This window comes from Sturnira hondurensis, unplaced genomic scaffold (assembly GCF_014824575.4).
Source record: "Sturnira hondurensis isolate 20B ecotype Veracruz unplaced genomic scaffold, ASM1482457v3 Scaffold0017338, whole genome shotgun sequence".
Taxonomy (NCBI): domain Eukaryota; kingdom Metazoa; phylum Chordata; class Mammalia; order Chiroptera; family Phyllostomidae; genus Sturnira; species Sturnira hondurensis.
The window spans coordinates 370915-387176 of NW_028089969.1; the positions used below are offsets into that span (position 1 = coordinate 370915).

The window sequence follows — 16262 nt, forward strand, 5'->3', positions numbered from 1 at the left end:
AGGGACCGGACTGTGTGGCAGCCTCTGTATAGCAAAACAGCCTGTGGGGGGTAGATAGAGATAGACAGACTAGGGTTTTTAAGCTGGCATGGATTAACAAGGAATCCCAAGGGGCCAGTTATATGGTTTGCATAAATGTTCTAGGAGCACCCTTGAAGTGTGGATGTCTTGCTTTGCCCAAAGAAATGGGAGACTTCTCAGAGAGGAGGTAACATTTGAACTGAGTCACAAAGGAAGAGAACAACACATGGGGAAGAGGAAGGCTGGCAGTTCTGTCGGAACGTTAAATGATGCAATTTAGCTGAAGCATAACAGTAGTGCAATGAGAAGGAGGGGCAGGGGGAGATGAGAAGGCAAAGCTTAGGTGAGACCTGTATTTATGAGGTTGATGATTTGGCTTTCCTCATAGAAACCAATGACAGAGCAAGGCAGATTTCCTTCTCTTTTCCATGGCAGTACAGTTAGAGGTCTGGGGAACAAGGCCTCTGCTTCACAAAATCACTCAGGACCCAGGTTTCTTCTTGCTTGTTGCTGTAAGGGGATATTCTTTTTCCCATGTGACCAAAGCTGACTTCTCAACACGACAATCACCTCACACCTGGTGCCAAAGTGTAAAACAACAAGAGGAAGTGGAGTGCAAGCAGTGCCCTTTTAAAAATGTGACTCAGAATTGTACATACATCCATTCACATCTTCTTGCACAGAACTTAGTCGTACCTATCTGCACAAAAGGCAGAGAGGTACAGACTGTTGAGGTGGCTCTGCGCCTTCCTAAACTTGGGGCTTATGTTGCTAGAAGGAAGAAGGGGAGACTGGCTATTTGAGGTCAAATTGCCTGCTATAACTCTGAAAAGCCATTGCATGCCACTTCACTGAGTTTTTGACTTTATCCTTGGAGTAACAGGGAGCCTTGAAGTGCTTTATGCTGGGAAGAGCCATAATTGAGATCAGAGTTTAAGCAAACTCTTCTGGCTATGGTGTGGAAAATGGACTTGAGTGCTATAAAGCAGATTTGGACTGGCTCCAAGAGGTAGGACTAGCAGGTGGAGGCTAGAGGATGGCAGACTTCAAGCACAATAGGACTTTTTAACAGGACAACTAAAAAAACCACAATGAAAGGAAACAAAAAGACCAAGGTGGTTATTATTCACACAAACACGAGTGATCCAGTTGGATAAAGGGGTAAAAATCTATTCAGGTAGTCTGATGTGTATATTCTTGATTCAAAGAATTTTGTACACCTGTTCTGAGCCAGGTACAATTCTAGATCCTAGGGGTATGGCAGGGAACAAAAGAGAGCTAACTCTGCTCTCCCTGAGTTCATGTGCCAGTGGAGAGGGTCATTTCTTCAACTATGAAACAAGATGATTTCAGATAGCAAAGAATTTCAGACAGAAGATCCAGAAAAAACAGAAATCACTAGGACAGAAACAAATGTGGTTCTGATGGGTCAGAAAACCAGAGTGGCAGAAGGAGAGCAAGTGTGCAGGTGGCCTTTGGGAGGTGAGATTGGCAGGTGGTGAGGACCTGGTGCAGGATCTGGGGCTTTGTTCTAAGATCGATAGGAAACCATTGGATAGTTCTAGCATTAAAATTATATAAGCTGATGTGTGTTTAAAAATCTTTAATCCAGGGACCTCCAGCCAAGATGGAGGCATAGGTAGATACACTGTGCCTCGTCACACAACAAAAAAAGTACAACAACAAATTTAAAGACAAAAAACACCAGAACTGACAGAAAATCAAACTGTATGGAAGTCCAACAACCAAGAAGTTGAAGAAACATTCTTCCGGACCAGTAGGAGGGGCGGAGATGGGCAGCTGGGCAGAGAGAACTGAATCATAAACATATGAATCATAGGGTTTCTAGAGGGAGAGAGGATGAGCAAGAAGTTGAAAACTTATTTGAACAAATAATAAAGTAGAACTTCCCCAATCTGGCAAAGGAAATAGACTTCCAGGAAATCCAGGAAGCTCAGAGAGTCCCAAAGAAGTTGGGCCCTAGGAGGAACACACCAAGGCACATCATAATTACACTACCCAAGATTAAAGATAAGGAGAGAATTTTAAAAGCAGCAAAAGAGGACTTCCGCCAAGATGGAGGCATAGGTGGATACACTGTGCCTTCTCCCACAACCAAGTTTGAATACAACAAAGGTTTGGAGAACAAAGACACACCCAAAGGACAGAAAATTGAATTATACGGAAGTCCGACTACATCTAACCATTCAACGGGGACAGTAAGAGGGGCGGAGCCAGCAGCGAGCAGGGTCAGGCAGGACAGATCCCCCGACCTAGGCGCGCAGGCAGCCCGGAACCATTTGGGGTGCGGGGCAGACTGACCTCGGTCTCACATTCGTGCAAGGTGAGACCAGACCACGCAGGCCCCAGGGGGCAAGGGCTGACGGCAGTGGCACACTCGAGTGCAGTGGTACAAAACACGTGGGCCCAGTGACGGCAGCAGCTGTGGCACAGGTGAGGGCCGCAGCAGCAGGCGGCAGACAGGATGCCATAGTCCCTCTTTGACCCCGCCCCCACATACAGTATCACAGCCCAGCGACTGAGTTGCCCTGTGCTAGTGAACACCTTAGGGCTCCAATCCTGCTATGGAACAGGCACAAACAGCCCAAAAGATGGCGCAAGAAGAACTCAAAGTCCCAGAGCTGATAACTCTCAGCGACCGAGAAATTGCCAGCCTCTCAGAAGCACAATTCAAGACACTGTTTATCACAATGCTAACAGAACTGGTTGATTATAGTCACAAATTAGAGGAACATATGAAGGCTAAACTAATTGAAATGAAGGGAGATGTCCAGGAAACCAACAGCAATAGAAAGGAAACTGGGACTCAAATCAATGGAATGGACCAGAAGGAAGAAAAAACATCCCACCAGAAAGGAATGAAGAAATGAGAATTCAAAAAAATGAGGAGAGGCTTAGGAACCTCCAGGACATCTTTAAACGTTCCAACATCCGGATTATAGGGGTACCAGAAGGGGGAAAGAAACAGCCACCAGTGGAAAACTTATTTGAACAAATAATAAAGGAGAACTTCCTCAGTCTGGCAAAGGAAATAGACTTCCAGGAAATCCAGGAAGCTCAGAGAGTGCCAAAGAAGTTGGACCCAAGAAGGAACACACCAAGGCACATCATAATTACATTAGCCAAGACTAAAATGAAGGAGAGAATCCTAGAAGCAGCAAGAGATAAGGGGACAGTCACCTACAAAGGAGTACCCATCAGACTGTCAGCGGATTTCTCAAAAGAGACCTTACAGGCAAGAAGGGGCTGGAAAGAAGTATTCCAAGTCATGAAATCCAAAGACCTACAGCCAAGATTGCTTTATCCAGCAAAACTTTCATTTAGAATGGAAGGACAGATAAAGTGCTTCTCAGATAAGGTCAAGTTCAAGGAGTTCATCATCACCAAGCCCTTATTATATGAAATGCTAAAGGGACTTATATAAGAAAAAGAAGATGAAAAATATGAACAGTGAAAGGACAGCAAACACACAGTTATTAACAACCACACCTAAAACAAAAGCAAACCAGGAGGACAGCTAGATCAGGAGTGGAACCATAGAAATGAAGAACACATGGAGGGTTAGCCACAGGGGAGTGGGAGGAGGAGAAGGGGGGAGAAGGCACAGAAAATAGCATAGACAGTAGGTAGAAAATAGATAGAGGGGAGGGCAAGAATAGTGGGGGAAATATAGAATCTAAAGAACTTGAGACACGGGGTTATAAACTAAAGGGGGAGAATGGTGGGGGAGGGAGTGTGTGGGTGGAGGGGAATGAAGGGAGGGAATAGAACAACTAATGGTATAATCAAAATATATTAAAAAAAGAAAAATAAATAAATAAAAGCAGCAAAAGATAAGGAGACAGTTATCTACAAAGGAGTGCCCATAAGACCGTCAGCTGATTTCTCAAAGGAAACCTTGCAGGCAAGAAGGGGCTGGGAAGAAGTATCCCAAGTCATGAAAGGCAAGGACCTACATCCAAGATTGCTGTATCCATCAAAGCTTTCATTTATAATAAAAGGGCAGATAAAGTGCTTCTCAGATAAGGTCAAGTTAAAAGAGTTCATCCTCACTCAGCCCTTATTCTTTGAAATGTCAAAAGGACTTATCTAAGAAAAAGAAGATAAAAAATAAGAACAGTAAAATGACAACAAAGTCACCGCTATTAGCAACCGAACCTAAAACAAAAGCAAACTAAGCAAACAGGAACAGATTCACAAACAGAAATGGAGATCACATGGAGGGCTATCAGTGGGGGAGTGGAAGAAGGAGCAGGGGAAAGGTACAGAGAATAAGTAGCATAAATGGTAGGTACAAAATAGACAGGGGGAGGTTAAGAATAGTATAGGAAATGAAGAAGTTATATGTGTGACTCATGGACATGAACTAAAGGGAGCGAATGTGGGTGGGGGTGTGTGCAAGGCAGAGGGGAATAAAGGGGGGGAAATGGGAGAATTGTAATAACATAATCAATAAAATATATTTTAAAAAATAAAAATATTCTCAATCCAGCTTCTACATAGAAACCACCAGATGGAGGGTTGGAATCATGATCTTGAATTGTGTGGGATCAGGGTATAGGGATACACGTGGGATAGGTGAAGTGAAAATGAAGCTTTTGTCCTTCAAGGTGGAGGCCCCAGGACTCACATGCAATCCCACAACATCCCGTCCTTCTGAGTACCCTCCTCACTCAGAGCCTGCTTCAGTCCCTGCTACTCAAGTGTGGCCCCAGCATCAGTGTTGCTACAGAACTTTCCAGAAATGCAAATCTCAGACCTCAAAACCCATACCTAGTTTCAGCCACAAACTTCATTTCAAAAAGGCCCTAGGTGATTCATGCGCATTAGTATTTGGTAAGCTCTGATGGCATGTCCTCTGTCTAGAATGTATTTCTCTCTATTTTTAACTATATATACACACACATATCTATATTCACACAAATCATATACAACAACCTCAAAAGCACATATAAATCATACACACGTACCACATATATATATATACTCCACATACCACATATTCCCCCAGCATACCACATAAACCCCCACATGAGCACCATACATCCCCACACATACACACATATAAATCACGCACCACATACACTCCATGCCTCACCTGCCCCACATCACTGAACTGCCTGCCATACAAAATACAAGCTTACTGCCAAGTGATCTATGGATGGGAATTCTGGACTAGCTCAAAATTTAGGGATTCCTGGAGGACAGGGCAGGTTCTATATGAGCTAGATTTGAAGAGTTTGGTATTTATAAACAAGGAACCAATGGAGGTTTAATTGGTGGTATATAAATCTGTGTGCAAATTGGTGTTTTAAGAAGATGAACCTGACAGCAATGAACAGGATGTTGCAAATAGAAGAACCGGGGAGGCCTCTGGGGGCTGGCACAGAAATACGAATGGAGCTCCTTCTTTCTTTCTGCAGCATAAAATTCCATTGTGTATTTTATGCTGCAGAAAGAAAGAAGGAGCTCCTACCTTTTGCAACAACATGGATGGAACTGGAAAGCATTATGCTGAGTGAAATAAGCCAGGTGTTGAAGGACAAATACCATATGATCTCACCTCTAACAGGAAGCTAAACAACAAAGCAAACAAGCAAGCAAAATATAACCAAAGACACTGAAATAGAGAACAGGCTGACAGTGACCAGAGGGGAGAGGGGAGGGAATTTCAGGGGAAATAAGGGAGGGATTTAGAGGAACCTATATAAAGGATACATGGACAACAACTGAGAAGGGTGGAAATGGTAAGGAGGGGGAGGATGGGGGGTGGGATGGGATGGGAGTAATAGACAGAAAACTGTACTTGAAAAATAATTAAATAAAAAAATTGAGGGAAAAAAAAAAGAAATACGAATGGGACTGTCTTTGGTTAATGCGTGACTGCTATGTGCTTTGTCTTTTTTCCCCCACACCAAAACAGTACTTTATTTTGTAAATTTAAACCTGTTATTACTCCCATGTTGTCGTCTTTTAGCTGTCAAGTATACAAGGTAAAGAAAAAATTTAGTAAGACGGAGGTCGCATCTGGAAAATAAATTTCCTAAACTCCAAATACCTGTTCCAAACTGCTGGGCCCCAAGTCTATCTATGAACTCCAGGGTTGCCGGTCTCATGTGCAGCATACTAAAGCTACACTAACCGTGTAGTTTCTTAATGTTGTATACATCAAGTCAATGTGTCAACCTGTAACAGAGTGGGCACTTTTAACTGAACATGGCAAAATATTCAGTCTTTTGAGCTTCACATCATCATTTGATATTAAACAACGAAGCAAATCTCAACAGTATATACAAAAAGAGTTTTGTATTTACAAAAGATTGTTTCCTGTACTGATTAATCCAGGTAGCTAACTCATCAGTTTATTCAACTTCATTGAAGAAAAAATAAATCAATTACTAGCAGAGCTATTAGTTGATCACTCACTCATTGACAAACTGCATCTTTCATTCAGTGCTGTACTAAATAGTATATTGGAAGATAGATTAACTAATAGCTCCAAGTCTCCACCCTATTTTGGAATACAAAGGGTGTTTGACTTCCAGTTTCCATTCTCTGTGGAACAAAAACAGGTTATTTTTTATTGACATTCATAAAATGCATCACATTTTCTGTTCTGCTGATGCTATAAATTCAATGCCAATTCTCTAGCCACATCAGTTACGAACATAAAGTACATCACGTAACCTCAGATCTCAACAGTGGAAGGCTTAAACAAGAATGAATGCTGCTACTATCAGCTGATTTCTCAAAAGAAACTGCAAGGCAAGTAGGGACTGGAAAGAAGTATGCAAAGTCATGAAAGGCAAGGACCTACAGCCATGATTACTCTATCCAGCAAAGTGATCATTTAGAATGGAAGGGCACAGGAAGTGTTTCCCAGATAAGGTCAATTTAAAGGAGTTCTTCATCACCAAGCCTTTATTATATGAAGTGTTAAAGGGACTTACCTAAGAAAAAGAAGATGATAAAAAATATGAACAGTAAAATGACAACAAACTCACAACTATCAACAACTGAACCTTAAAAAAAAAAAACCTAAGCAAACAACTAGAACAGGAACAGATTCACAGAAATATAGATCACATGGAAGGTTATCAGCAGGGAGGAGAGGAGAGAATGGGGGAAAAGGTACAGGGAATAAGAAGCATAAATGGTAGGTACAAAATAGACAGGAGGAGGTTATGAATAGTATGGGGAATGGAGAAGCCAAAGAACTTGTATGTATGACCCATAAACATAAGCTAAGGTGGGGCAATGAAGGTGGGGAGGGTGGAGGGGACTAAAGGGGAGAAAAGGTGGTACAACTGTAATAGCATAATCAGTAATATATATATATATTTTAAAAGTGAATGCTGCTAGAACAATGCTGCTTCCTTTGATGTGACAACTGAGTGTCCATCTCCCTCCCCCTCAGGCGACTTCTTCAGCGTGTTAGGGCAGTGAGGAATGGTTTTGGCCTCATAACCAAGTTAGAGTGAAGACACTGGCCACATTATACACATGCTCCATTTTTTAAAAATTCTGAATCACGGGCAACTGTTCTCTTATAACTACAGTTTCTAAAAGCAGCTACTGTCCAAAGGTGGAAGAATTTAAATCTTCTCAGATGAACATGTGAATTAATGGAGGGAGGTAAACAAACAATAAAATTTAAAAAGATGAGGTCTGATAGGGGAGCAGCCAGATAAGAAAATCAAAAAAGGAGTAGCAGTTTAAAGTTTATTCCAGCTATAATGCAGGTTATTCAGACTGAAAGGTTCATTCCTGAGATGTTCTGTTGTACTTATCTGTCTGTTTTATAGATCTGTACAGTCTCTGGCACTAGGAGGTCATCTAGGTTTGGATCATATGGCAATGAACAAGAAGATAAAAGAACTTTAGAAGTAGTTAAACCAGGAGACCTTAGACTATTGAGACAAATACTGCCATTACTGGTAATACTTGGATGATAAATTCTTGTAAATGCATCCTTAGGTGGTTTCAAGGGGTAGACTTTAGGAAAATGAATTGTCAAAAAGAATATACTGCTTTGATGTGGGATGCCATTAGGTCCCATAATTGTGGCTTGCCAGTGATACACTAAAAAAAGGAAAACTTACCATCCCCAACTGGACCTACCTGCAGAACATTGTGCTGGAGGGTCATGGGCCAAATCACTAAGTTCCTTATTAATCTGTTTTAGCACCATAGAGCTTTACATATGGCTCCTCTCTATCTCAGCATGCACTCAAACATCTGGCCAAAATTCTTGATTATCCTGGTGGCAGGGAAGGTAGTCTCTTCGTTGCACACTGGCTGTGCCAACACAGGCACACACATGACATAGCCACAGGATGTCTGCCTGTGCAAAATACATTATACTCCAAATTTTCTATGATTTGTATCTGTTACCTTTGCAACTAAGATGGAAAAAAAAACACAAAACCTGTCTAGGCTCAGTATTTACGCTAGTAGTAGGACAAGAGACTACTGTGAGAAATAAAAGAGGAGGAAGTAAGTACTCGATGACTAGAAGGTTCGTTCTCCTGCTTAACCTTTAAAATTCCATGTGAGCATCTCCTGCTATCTGCAAACTTCTGGGTGAATCTCTGCCTGCCCTCCTCTTCAGCTTCGTTAGTGTGTAATACAGGCTGGAAAGAAAAAGTTACTTAGGAAATGCTTATCTAAAGTAGGAGAATAAGTGTTATGATGGGCAAAAGATGTCAAATCTGGGAAGCTGAGTGAGGTGCTTTGGAAAGAAATGCAAGATATTGGGGTAGTGTCCAATTTTGGAGGAGAGATCTAATGTCGTCTTTAGGTGTTCTAATTTTGTCATCATGGTAAGAAGTGACGGAAATTACAAGAAGGGCCTGAGCTGGAATAGGTAGTTTTGATTTTACAAACTAGAATGGACCTCTTTGAAGCATCCTATGACTGATTAACCACTCTACCTGCCCTCCTGTTCTGTCCTGTTTGGTTTTCAGGAGTTCCTGGAACCAGATTAGGCTAGGCGGGAGGTAGTAGAGGTCAGATGCCCTCCATTCCTGGGCCCTATATTTAGCCACAGTAGGTTTAAACACGATGTGCTGGTAGCCAGCACATCTGCAGAACTTGCCTGTGAGCTTAGCCCTGAGGGCTCAGGGAGGCCACTGGCACCAAAGCTAGTTTCTGTGCGAGTACTCTTGGATGGTCAATAATGCCCTTACCCAGAGCAGCAGGGAGATTGTATCTTCATGTTCTTTGAGTACATTTTAGCTTTCCCAGGCTTCTCAATCTGAACATTTGTAATCTGGATATAAGAGCATATTCTATTTCATGTGATTCACAAAGTGAATTTTTTAAAATATATTTTATTGATTATACCATTACAGTTGTTCTATTCCCCCCTTCATTCCCCTTCACCCACACACTCCCTCCCCCACCATTCTCCCCCTTTAGTTTATAACCCCGTGTCTCAAGTTCTTTAGATTCTATATTTCCCCCACTATTCTTGCCCTCCCCCTTATCTATTTTCTACCTACTGTCTATGCTATTTTCTGTGCCTTCTCCCCCCTTCTCCTCCTCCCACTCCCCTGTGGCTAACCCTCCATGTGTTCTTCATTTCTATGGTTCCACTCCTGATCTAGCTGTCCTCCTGGTTTGCTTTTGTTTTAGGTGTGGTTGTTAATAACTGTGAGTTTGCTGTCCTTTCACTGTTAATATTTTTCATCTTCTTTTTCTTATACAAGTCCCTTTAGCATTTCATATAATAAGGGCTTGGTGATGATGAACTCCTTGAACTTGACCTTATCTGAGAAGCACTTTATCTGTCCTTCCATTGTAAATGAAAGTTTTGCTGGATAAAGCAATCTTGGCTGTAGGTCTTTGGATTTCATGACTTGGAATACTTCTCTCCAGCCCCTTCTTGCCTGGAAGGTCTCTTTTGAGAAATCCGCTGACAGTCTGATACGTACTCCTTTGCAGGTGACTGTCCCCTTATCTCTTGCTGCTTCTAGGATTCTCTCCTTCATTTTAGTCTTGGCTAATGTAATTATGATGTGCCTTGGTGTGTTCCTTCTTGGGTCCAACTTCTTTGGCACTCTCTGAGCTTCCTGGATTTCCTGGAAGTCTATTTCCTTTGCCAGACTGGGGAAGTTCTCCTTTATTATTTGTTCAAATAAGTTTTCCACTCGTGGCTGTTTCTTTCCCCCTTCTGGTACCCCTATAATTCGGATGTTGGAACGTTTAAAGATGTCCTGGAGGTTCCTAAGCCTCTCCTCATTTTTTTGAATTCTCATTTCTTCATTCCTTTCTGGTGGGATGTTTCGTTCTTCCTTCTGGTCCATTCCATTGATTTGAGTCCCAGTTTCCTTTCCATTGCTGTTGGTTTCCTGTGCATTTCCCTTCATTTCAATTAGTTTAGCCTTCATATGTTCCTCTAATTTGTGACTATAATCAACCAGTTCTGTTAGCATTGTGATAAACAGTGTCTTGAATTGTGCTTCTGAGAGGCTGGCAATTTCTCGGTCGCTGAGAGTTATCAGCTCTGGGACTTTGAGTTCTTCTTGCGCCATCTTTTGGGCTGTTTGTGCCTGTTCCGTAGCAGGATTGGAGCCCTAAGGTGTTCACTAGCACAGGGCAACTCAGTCGCTGGGTTGTGATGCTGTATGTGGGGGCAGGGTCAAAGAGGGACAATGGCATCCTGTCTGCCGCCTGCTGCTGCGGCCCTCACCTGTGCCACAGCTGCTGCTGTCACTGGGCCCACGTGTTTTGTCCCACTGCACTCGAGTGTGCCACTGCCGTCAGCCCTTGCCCCCTGGGGCCTGCGTGGTCCGGTCTCACTGTGCGCGAATGTGAGACCGAGGTCAGTCTGCCCCGCACCCCAAATGGTTCCGGGCTGCCTGCGCGCCTAGGTCGGGGGATCTGTCCTGCCCGACCCTGCTCGCTGCTGGCTCCGCCCCTCTTACTGTCCTCGTTGAATGGTTAGATGTAGTCGGACTTCCGTATAATTCAGTTTTCTGGTCTTTGGGTGTGTCTTTGTTCTCCAAACCTTAGTTGTATTCAAACTTGGTTGTGGGAGAAGGCACAGTGTTTCCACCTATGCCTCCATCTTGGCGGAAGTCCTGATTCACAAAGTGAATTAGGGAAAATAAGTTTTTACACTGAAATTTCATAAATTCAAATTAATGGGACCCTATGTGTCAAAGGTATGTCACATCATCTTACATTGAGTGAGGTTTCATGTTCTTTGCAAACATTGTTTTTCTTTCTCTTTAAAGAAAAATTGTTTCACAGGTAGATCAAATAATTTCAACAAATGTGTCTGTCATTCTTATAAAAAGAATATCAGGTAATTAAGGCTCACTAGAGACCCAAACAGAAAGGCTTAAGTGTAACATTAAGCCCTGAGGGCCTGTCAGTTATGGTAGAAGTGAGTGGTCTACAGGCCCACACCCACCTCTCCCTAGTGCTCTCCAGTCAGAGCTAGCCCCACGGGAGGGGAGATTTCCTTTGTCTGGGACAAGAGGATGCTTGTCAGTTTACCCTACGCTCCTGGACTTTTATTCCAGATCATCAGAAAAGCCCTTTCTGAGGAAAAACATGTCTCAACAAAAACATCAGCTGCAGATCTTGTGACAGAAACAGATCACCTTGTAGAAGATTTAATTATTTCTGAGCTGCAGAAGAAGTTTCCTTCACACAGGTAGGTCTATTCCTTGGGGAAAACAACCCAGGCACATGGTGCCACATTCATAAAAAAAAAACAGGGTCTAACTTGGGGAGGCTATGCTGTTGTTCGGTGGGGACAGACCTCAACATGGAAGCCTCACTGTATGCCCCCTGATATTCTGATTGCATGGTAAACAAACTGACCCTTGTTTTCATTCTTTTTACTACTATCTTAATAACCCTCATGTCATTGCATTACCTTCCAAATACTGGAAAGGCTTCACTTTCCACAAAAAATGAGCATGTGCTCAGGGAAAAGCTCTGCTCCCTTCTGCCACTTAGCATATTTCTGGAGGAAGCTGGAGCAGTAATGTTCCCTGGCAGCTCATGTCTGCTGGGTGGTGCACACAGATATTCTGAGGATGTGAGTGGCGCTGTCAGCTGTGTGATCCCGGGCCCACCTCCTGATGGTATGCCCCTGTTGGTGTGTGGTGATGCAGTCTCCTTAGCAGGCCACAGCAAGCTACAGGGAAGGCTGCTCTTCACCCCTAGGTCTTTATGAGGACCCCACCCTCTTCTCTAGACAAGTTCTTAATGTTTTTTAAGTCACCCTGTGGAGAATCCAGTGCAAATTATAAATATTTTCCTCAGAAAAACTCAAATATTTACACAACATTTGACATCTAGTTCCAAGGAAGCCATAGGCCCCAGAAGAAGACTCTCCTTGACCTCTGAGGGGCTTCTCAGGTCTCTCCATCACCCCCGGAGTGCAGCAGGACCAACTTTGGAAACCACTGCCTTGGGTGCAAGGGGTCTCTTTCCTTTATTGTGGAGAATTGCTAAAACTAGAATACCAGGTATTGGATTTCTGGATATAGATCACTACAGTGGTCAGATTCCACATTTCGCTGTATATATGCAGCAGAAATATCTAAGGCCCTCTCCCTCAGAAGCCATCTAGTGGAGGGTAGGCACAATAGACTTTTATTTTTCCCTCTGAATGATTAATTGAAGGAAAGGACAAGGTAATGTTCAACTTAGTTCCTTTTTCTCCTACTGTTTCCTTTTAACTGGTTAGGTTATCTCAGGGTCATCGCCTTTCCCTTCAGAATTCTCTCTGCCAATGGGTTGTATTTATTTTCTTTTGTTGATAGCCTTTGTGTTTGAGTGTCTGTTATTTCATATGTCCTTATGCTGTGTGAAGTCAGAATCCCTGACATTCATTATATTTTTCTTGATTGATCTTACAGAGATAGAGAAAGAGAGATAGAGGAACATCGATTTGTTGTTCCACTTATTTATGTATTCATTGGTTGTTTCTTGTATATGCCCTGACCGGAGATCAAATCCACAACCTGATGTATTGGAACAACACTCTAACCAATTGAGCTACCCAGCCAGGGCTGTTAGAGTTCTTAATAAGCTCTAAAATGTTTACAGTCTCTTGACTTTTTAAAGTTTAAATTAAATGGCAGTGTCAAAAGAATCATGTAGTTTGCTTTTATTCTTTGAGAGAAAAATAACTATGGCAACCAGCCCACTATTTCTGGTTAAGGAACTATTTGGGTTCTTGAGATTTCAGTGGGATTGGTCCAGTTGGCTATGACAGAAATGAGGGCTGGGTCAGCGATGCGGGGTCCTGGTAAAGAGCTTGAGGTTGCTGCAGACTAAGTATAAATGCATTATCGGGGCTCTAGAAGTTTCCAATCAGATTATAGTACTTGACAAACCAAATTCTGAAATTACATGCCCTATTGTATATGTTGGCAGCAGTTGCTAGTGGTTTGGATTCACCATTGTGTCAAGATGGGGCATGGATTTCATTTTTACAAGGTAAATTTAAATATTGCTGTGTATTACAGAATAAAGGCCAGTGTATTAAATGGGTGAATGCAACTTCTTCCACCTCTACTTGGCAGCCTCACAGTCACCAGGGGACCATTGGGCTCCAAAGCCCCTTTGGAAAACCATCTACCTAGAGCAGAGTGCCTCACCTAGGGTGTTCAACAGGCTCATCTAGGAGCATCTCCAACTGGTTCATGCCAAGCCTCCATTTCTGAAAAGCCCTGGGGGGTGTGAATACACACACCTGACCAGAAATCAGTGATTTAGGGAGGTGGTTCCCAAACTGCAGTCCACAAAGTCATACCACCCAGGCATGAGGGCAGAGATGTGCTGGCCTGTGGTCAGCCCCTGGCTCATTACTACCACGTTCTTCTCTGCTCTGAGGGCATGCTGGGACATGGCTTAAGGCTGGATGTTGTTGTTCCTATTCTCTGCTTAGTTGGCCTAGAAAATTCAAATTAGACGGGATAATTTTTTAACACATGTACAGTCAAGTTTGGTTTTTGCCAATGACTAAGATTTAAAAGAAAAGTACCAGAAATGTTGGCATTTAATTATGTTTTAGATCATAGACAAATTTATGATGGGAAAAATTGTGTTCATGTCATAAAATAAAATAGTACCTTGTAATTTTTCTGCATTCACAGTATTTCCTATATCTTTTAAACAATATGTTAGCAGAAGTTTGCCTACCAACTTTTCTTAGAAAGGACTTTCATTCTGAGTTTATGTCCTTCCTCATTTTTAGTCTTTTATGAAAGAATATTAAAGATAGATTCCAACTGTTTTGTTTTAACTACCTGATGTAGGCACCCTGGTTTATTATTTTATTTTACTCATTCATGTAATCCAAAGTCTGGGTTTCTGATCTGAACAACAGGCATAGACTAAATCAAACATTAGTAAGGTTTAAACTTGCTTCTGCCCCAGCTTTGGCAATCACCCTGCTTCCCAGGGCCTCAAAATCCTCACCTGGGAATGAGGGACCCAACAAGGTCAGCCCTGCAGTTCCTGCACCAATGCTGATATACGGTGGTAATGCCAGCAAGCAAACCCAGTAGGTAGGTCAAAGTTGAGAGTTCCACAATCTCCATCCAGGCCTGCCCATGTTGGATGCTCAAACTTGTCTTCAGTTGATTTTAATTTAAATCCGAGTTTTGCAACTTTGAAAATATGCAGTAGCATCACTGAACTATATATATATATGCCACTCTTTGTCCCTTTTGTCTGGATTGACATAGGCAAAGGACAGCAGCTTGAGCTGCTCGGTATCTACAACTGCCTGCTCTGTCCTGGTCTGAGCCCCCCTTGGTGGGATGGGGCCTGTCCATCATGGTGACTCCTGTGCCCTGCAGTATGCTCAGCACAGTTCTGGACTTGGAGAAATATGTTCCCAGCCACTGCCAGCTAGACACTTGCTTTTCTTCATGTCCCCACTGTGTTTTGCACTGGGTACAGATGTCCAGAGCAGCATAGCTGCTGAGGTGCTGGGAGTAGGGAGGGCTACAGCCTGAGAAGATGGGGCTGAAGAACATTGACTCTCTAGCGGCCTGACCTTGTCACAGAGGAAATAACCAGGAAGAAAAGCCCCAGATGCACTTGGTCATCAGTCACAGTATTTAAATTATACAGCAAAATGTGTCATTCTGATTTGTTACCAAACTTCAAACCATATCCCATTTGTTATTTTCCTCTTATACATTAGCTAGACCAATGAAGTGGCCCTTGAGCTCCTCAAATTTAGTCACATGCATTGTTGCTTTCTATTTGTGTTGCTGATTTTATGTAGATGTTCCAGTGCTCTTCTTAGGTCTCACTTTTTCTTTTCTCACTTCCATTTGTCCAAGGTGGTGTCCCCACCCCCTCTCTGGAGAGCTGAAGAATGTTCTCTTCTATTCCGTGGTATTAACTTCCCACACAAGGACAGTCTGGTTTAAGTGAATAAAACCCCTACATCCCTCTCTACATACCAGTGAGGTATTTTTAGTGCCTCAAGAGTGGACACGGTCCACACCCTTGTTAGCTTCCAGGAGGCCCAGCCCCAGAATGCCACCCACAGGCACAGAGCAGGTAGGGAGGTGACTGACACACCATCTATCTCCTTTCACTCAGGCAGATGGGTAAAAAGGAGAACTCTTGGGCATGAATAAACAACTGCTAAAAAAGTTCAGGGCTCAGTAGGGGCTCTTTGAGTTACTGCTGTCAGAAATGCTGTGCAGGGCAAAAGCTGTGTTAACAGGAGCATTATGGATGCTGCTGCAAAGAAGCTGCCTGGTGAACCCGAGAGATGGCATTCCACACGTTTTGCTAATGAACTAACAGATCCTTTGGCCCTGTGTGTCTGAGGAGCCCTGTTGGTGCGCCGGGTGAATGACCTTTGTGCTGCTCACAAGAGCGTCAGAGATCATGCTACCAACCGTGATCAGTCTCACAAGAGGCTCTTCCTTCCTCCTTCCAGGAGACCCCAGCAATTTCTCCTCTACCTTTTATAGGTACCAGCTTCCCATTAAAATCACATTTAATTTCAAAAAAGAAAAAAACTCCACATTTCTCCTTACTTTTCTGGGAACTGATCTTTGCATGTAAGTCATTTCCATTCCCATCTTGACCTTAGTAATGTCTTCTTACTGCTTTATTGAACTTATGGTGAATTTCAGCTTTGGTACTTGGTCCAAGTGTTTTTAGAGTGTGGACCCTTGTCTTTAAGAATGTATCCATAAGCCATTTCAGGAATAAATCATTTC

General features: G+C 42.8%; 1 protein-coding gene and 1 pseudogene across 3 annotated transcripts in view; one reads left to right on the plus strand and one right to left on the minus strand.

Moving 5' to 3' along the window:
* The window catches only part of IMPA2 (inositol monophosphatase 2), a 77851-nt gene that overhangs the window by 18929 nt on the left and 42660 nt on the right, over positions 1-16262 (plus strand). For all 3 annotated transcript variants that reach the window (XM_037067609.1, XM_037067610.1, XM_037067611.1), the window contains one exon: positions 11574-11707. In XM_037067609.1, coding sequence (XP_036923504.1) covers positions 11574-11707 — 134 coding nt within the window. The remainder of the gene's footprint in view (positions 1-11573; positions 11708-16262) is intronic.
* LOC119001961 (ubiquitin-conjugating enzyme E2 D3-like) lies at positions 7632-8634 on the minus strand (annotated as a pseudogene).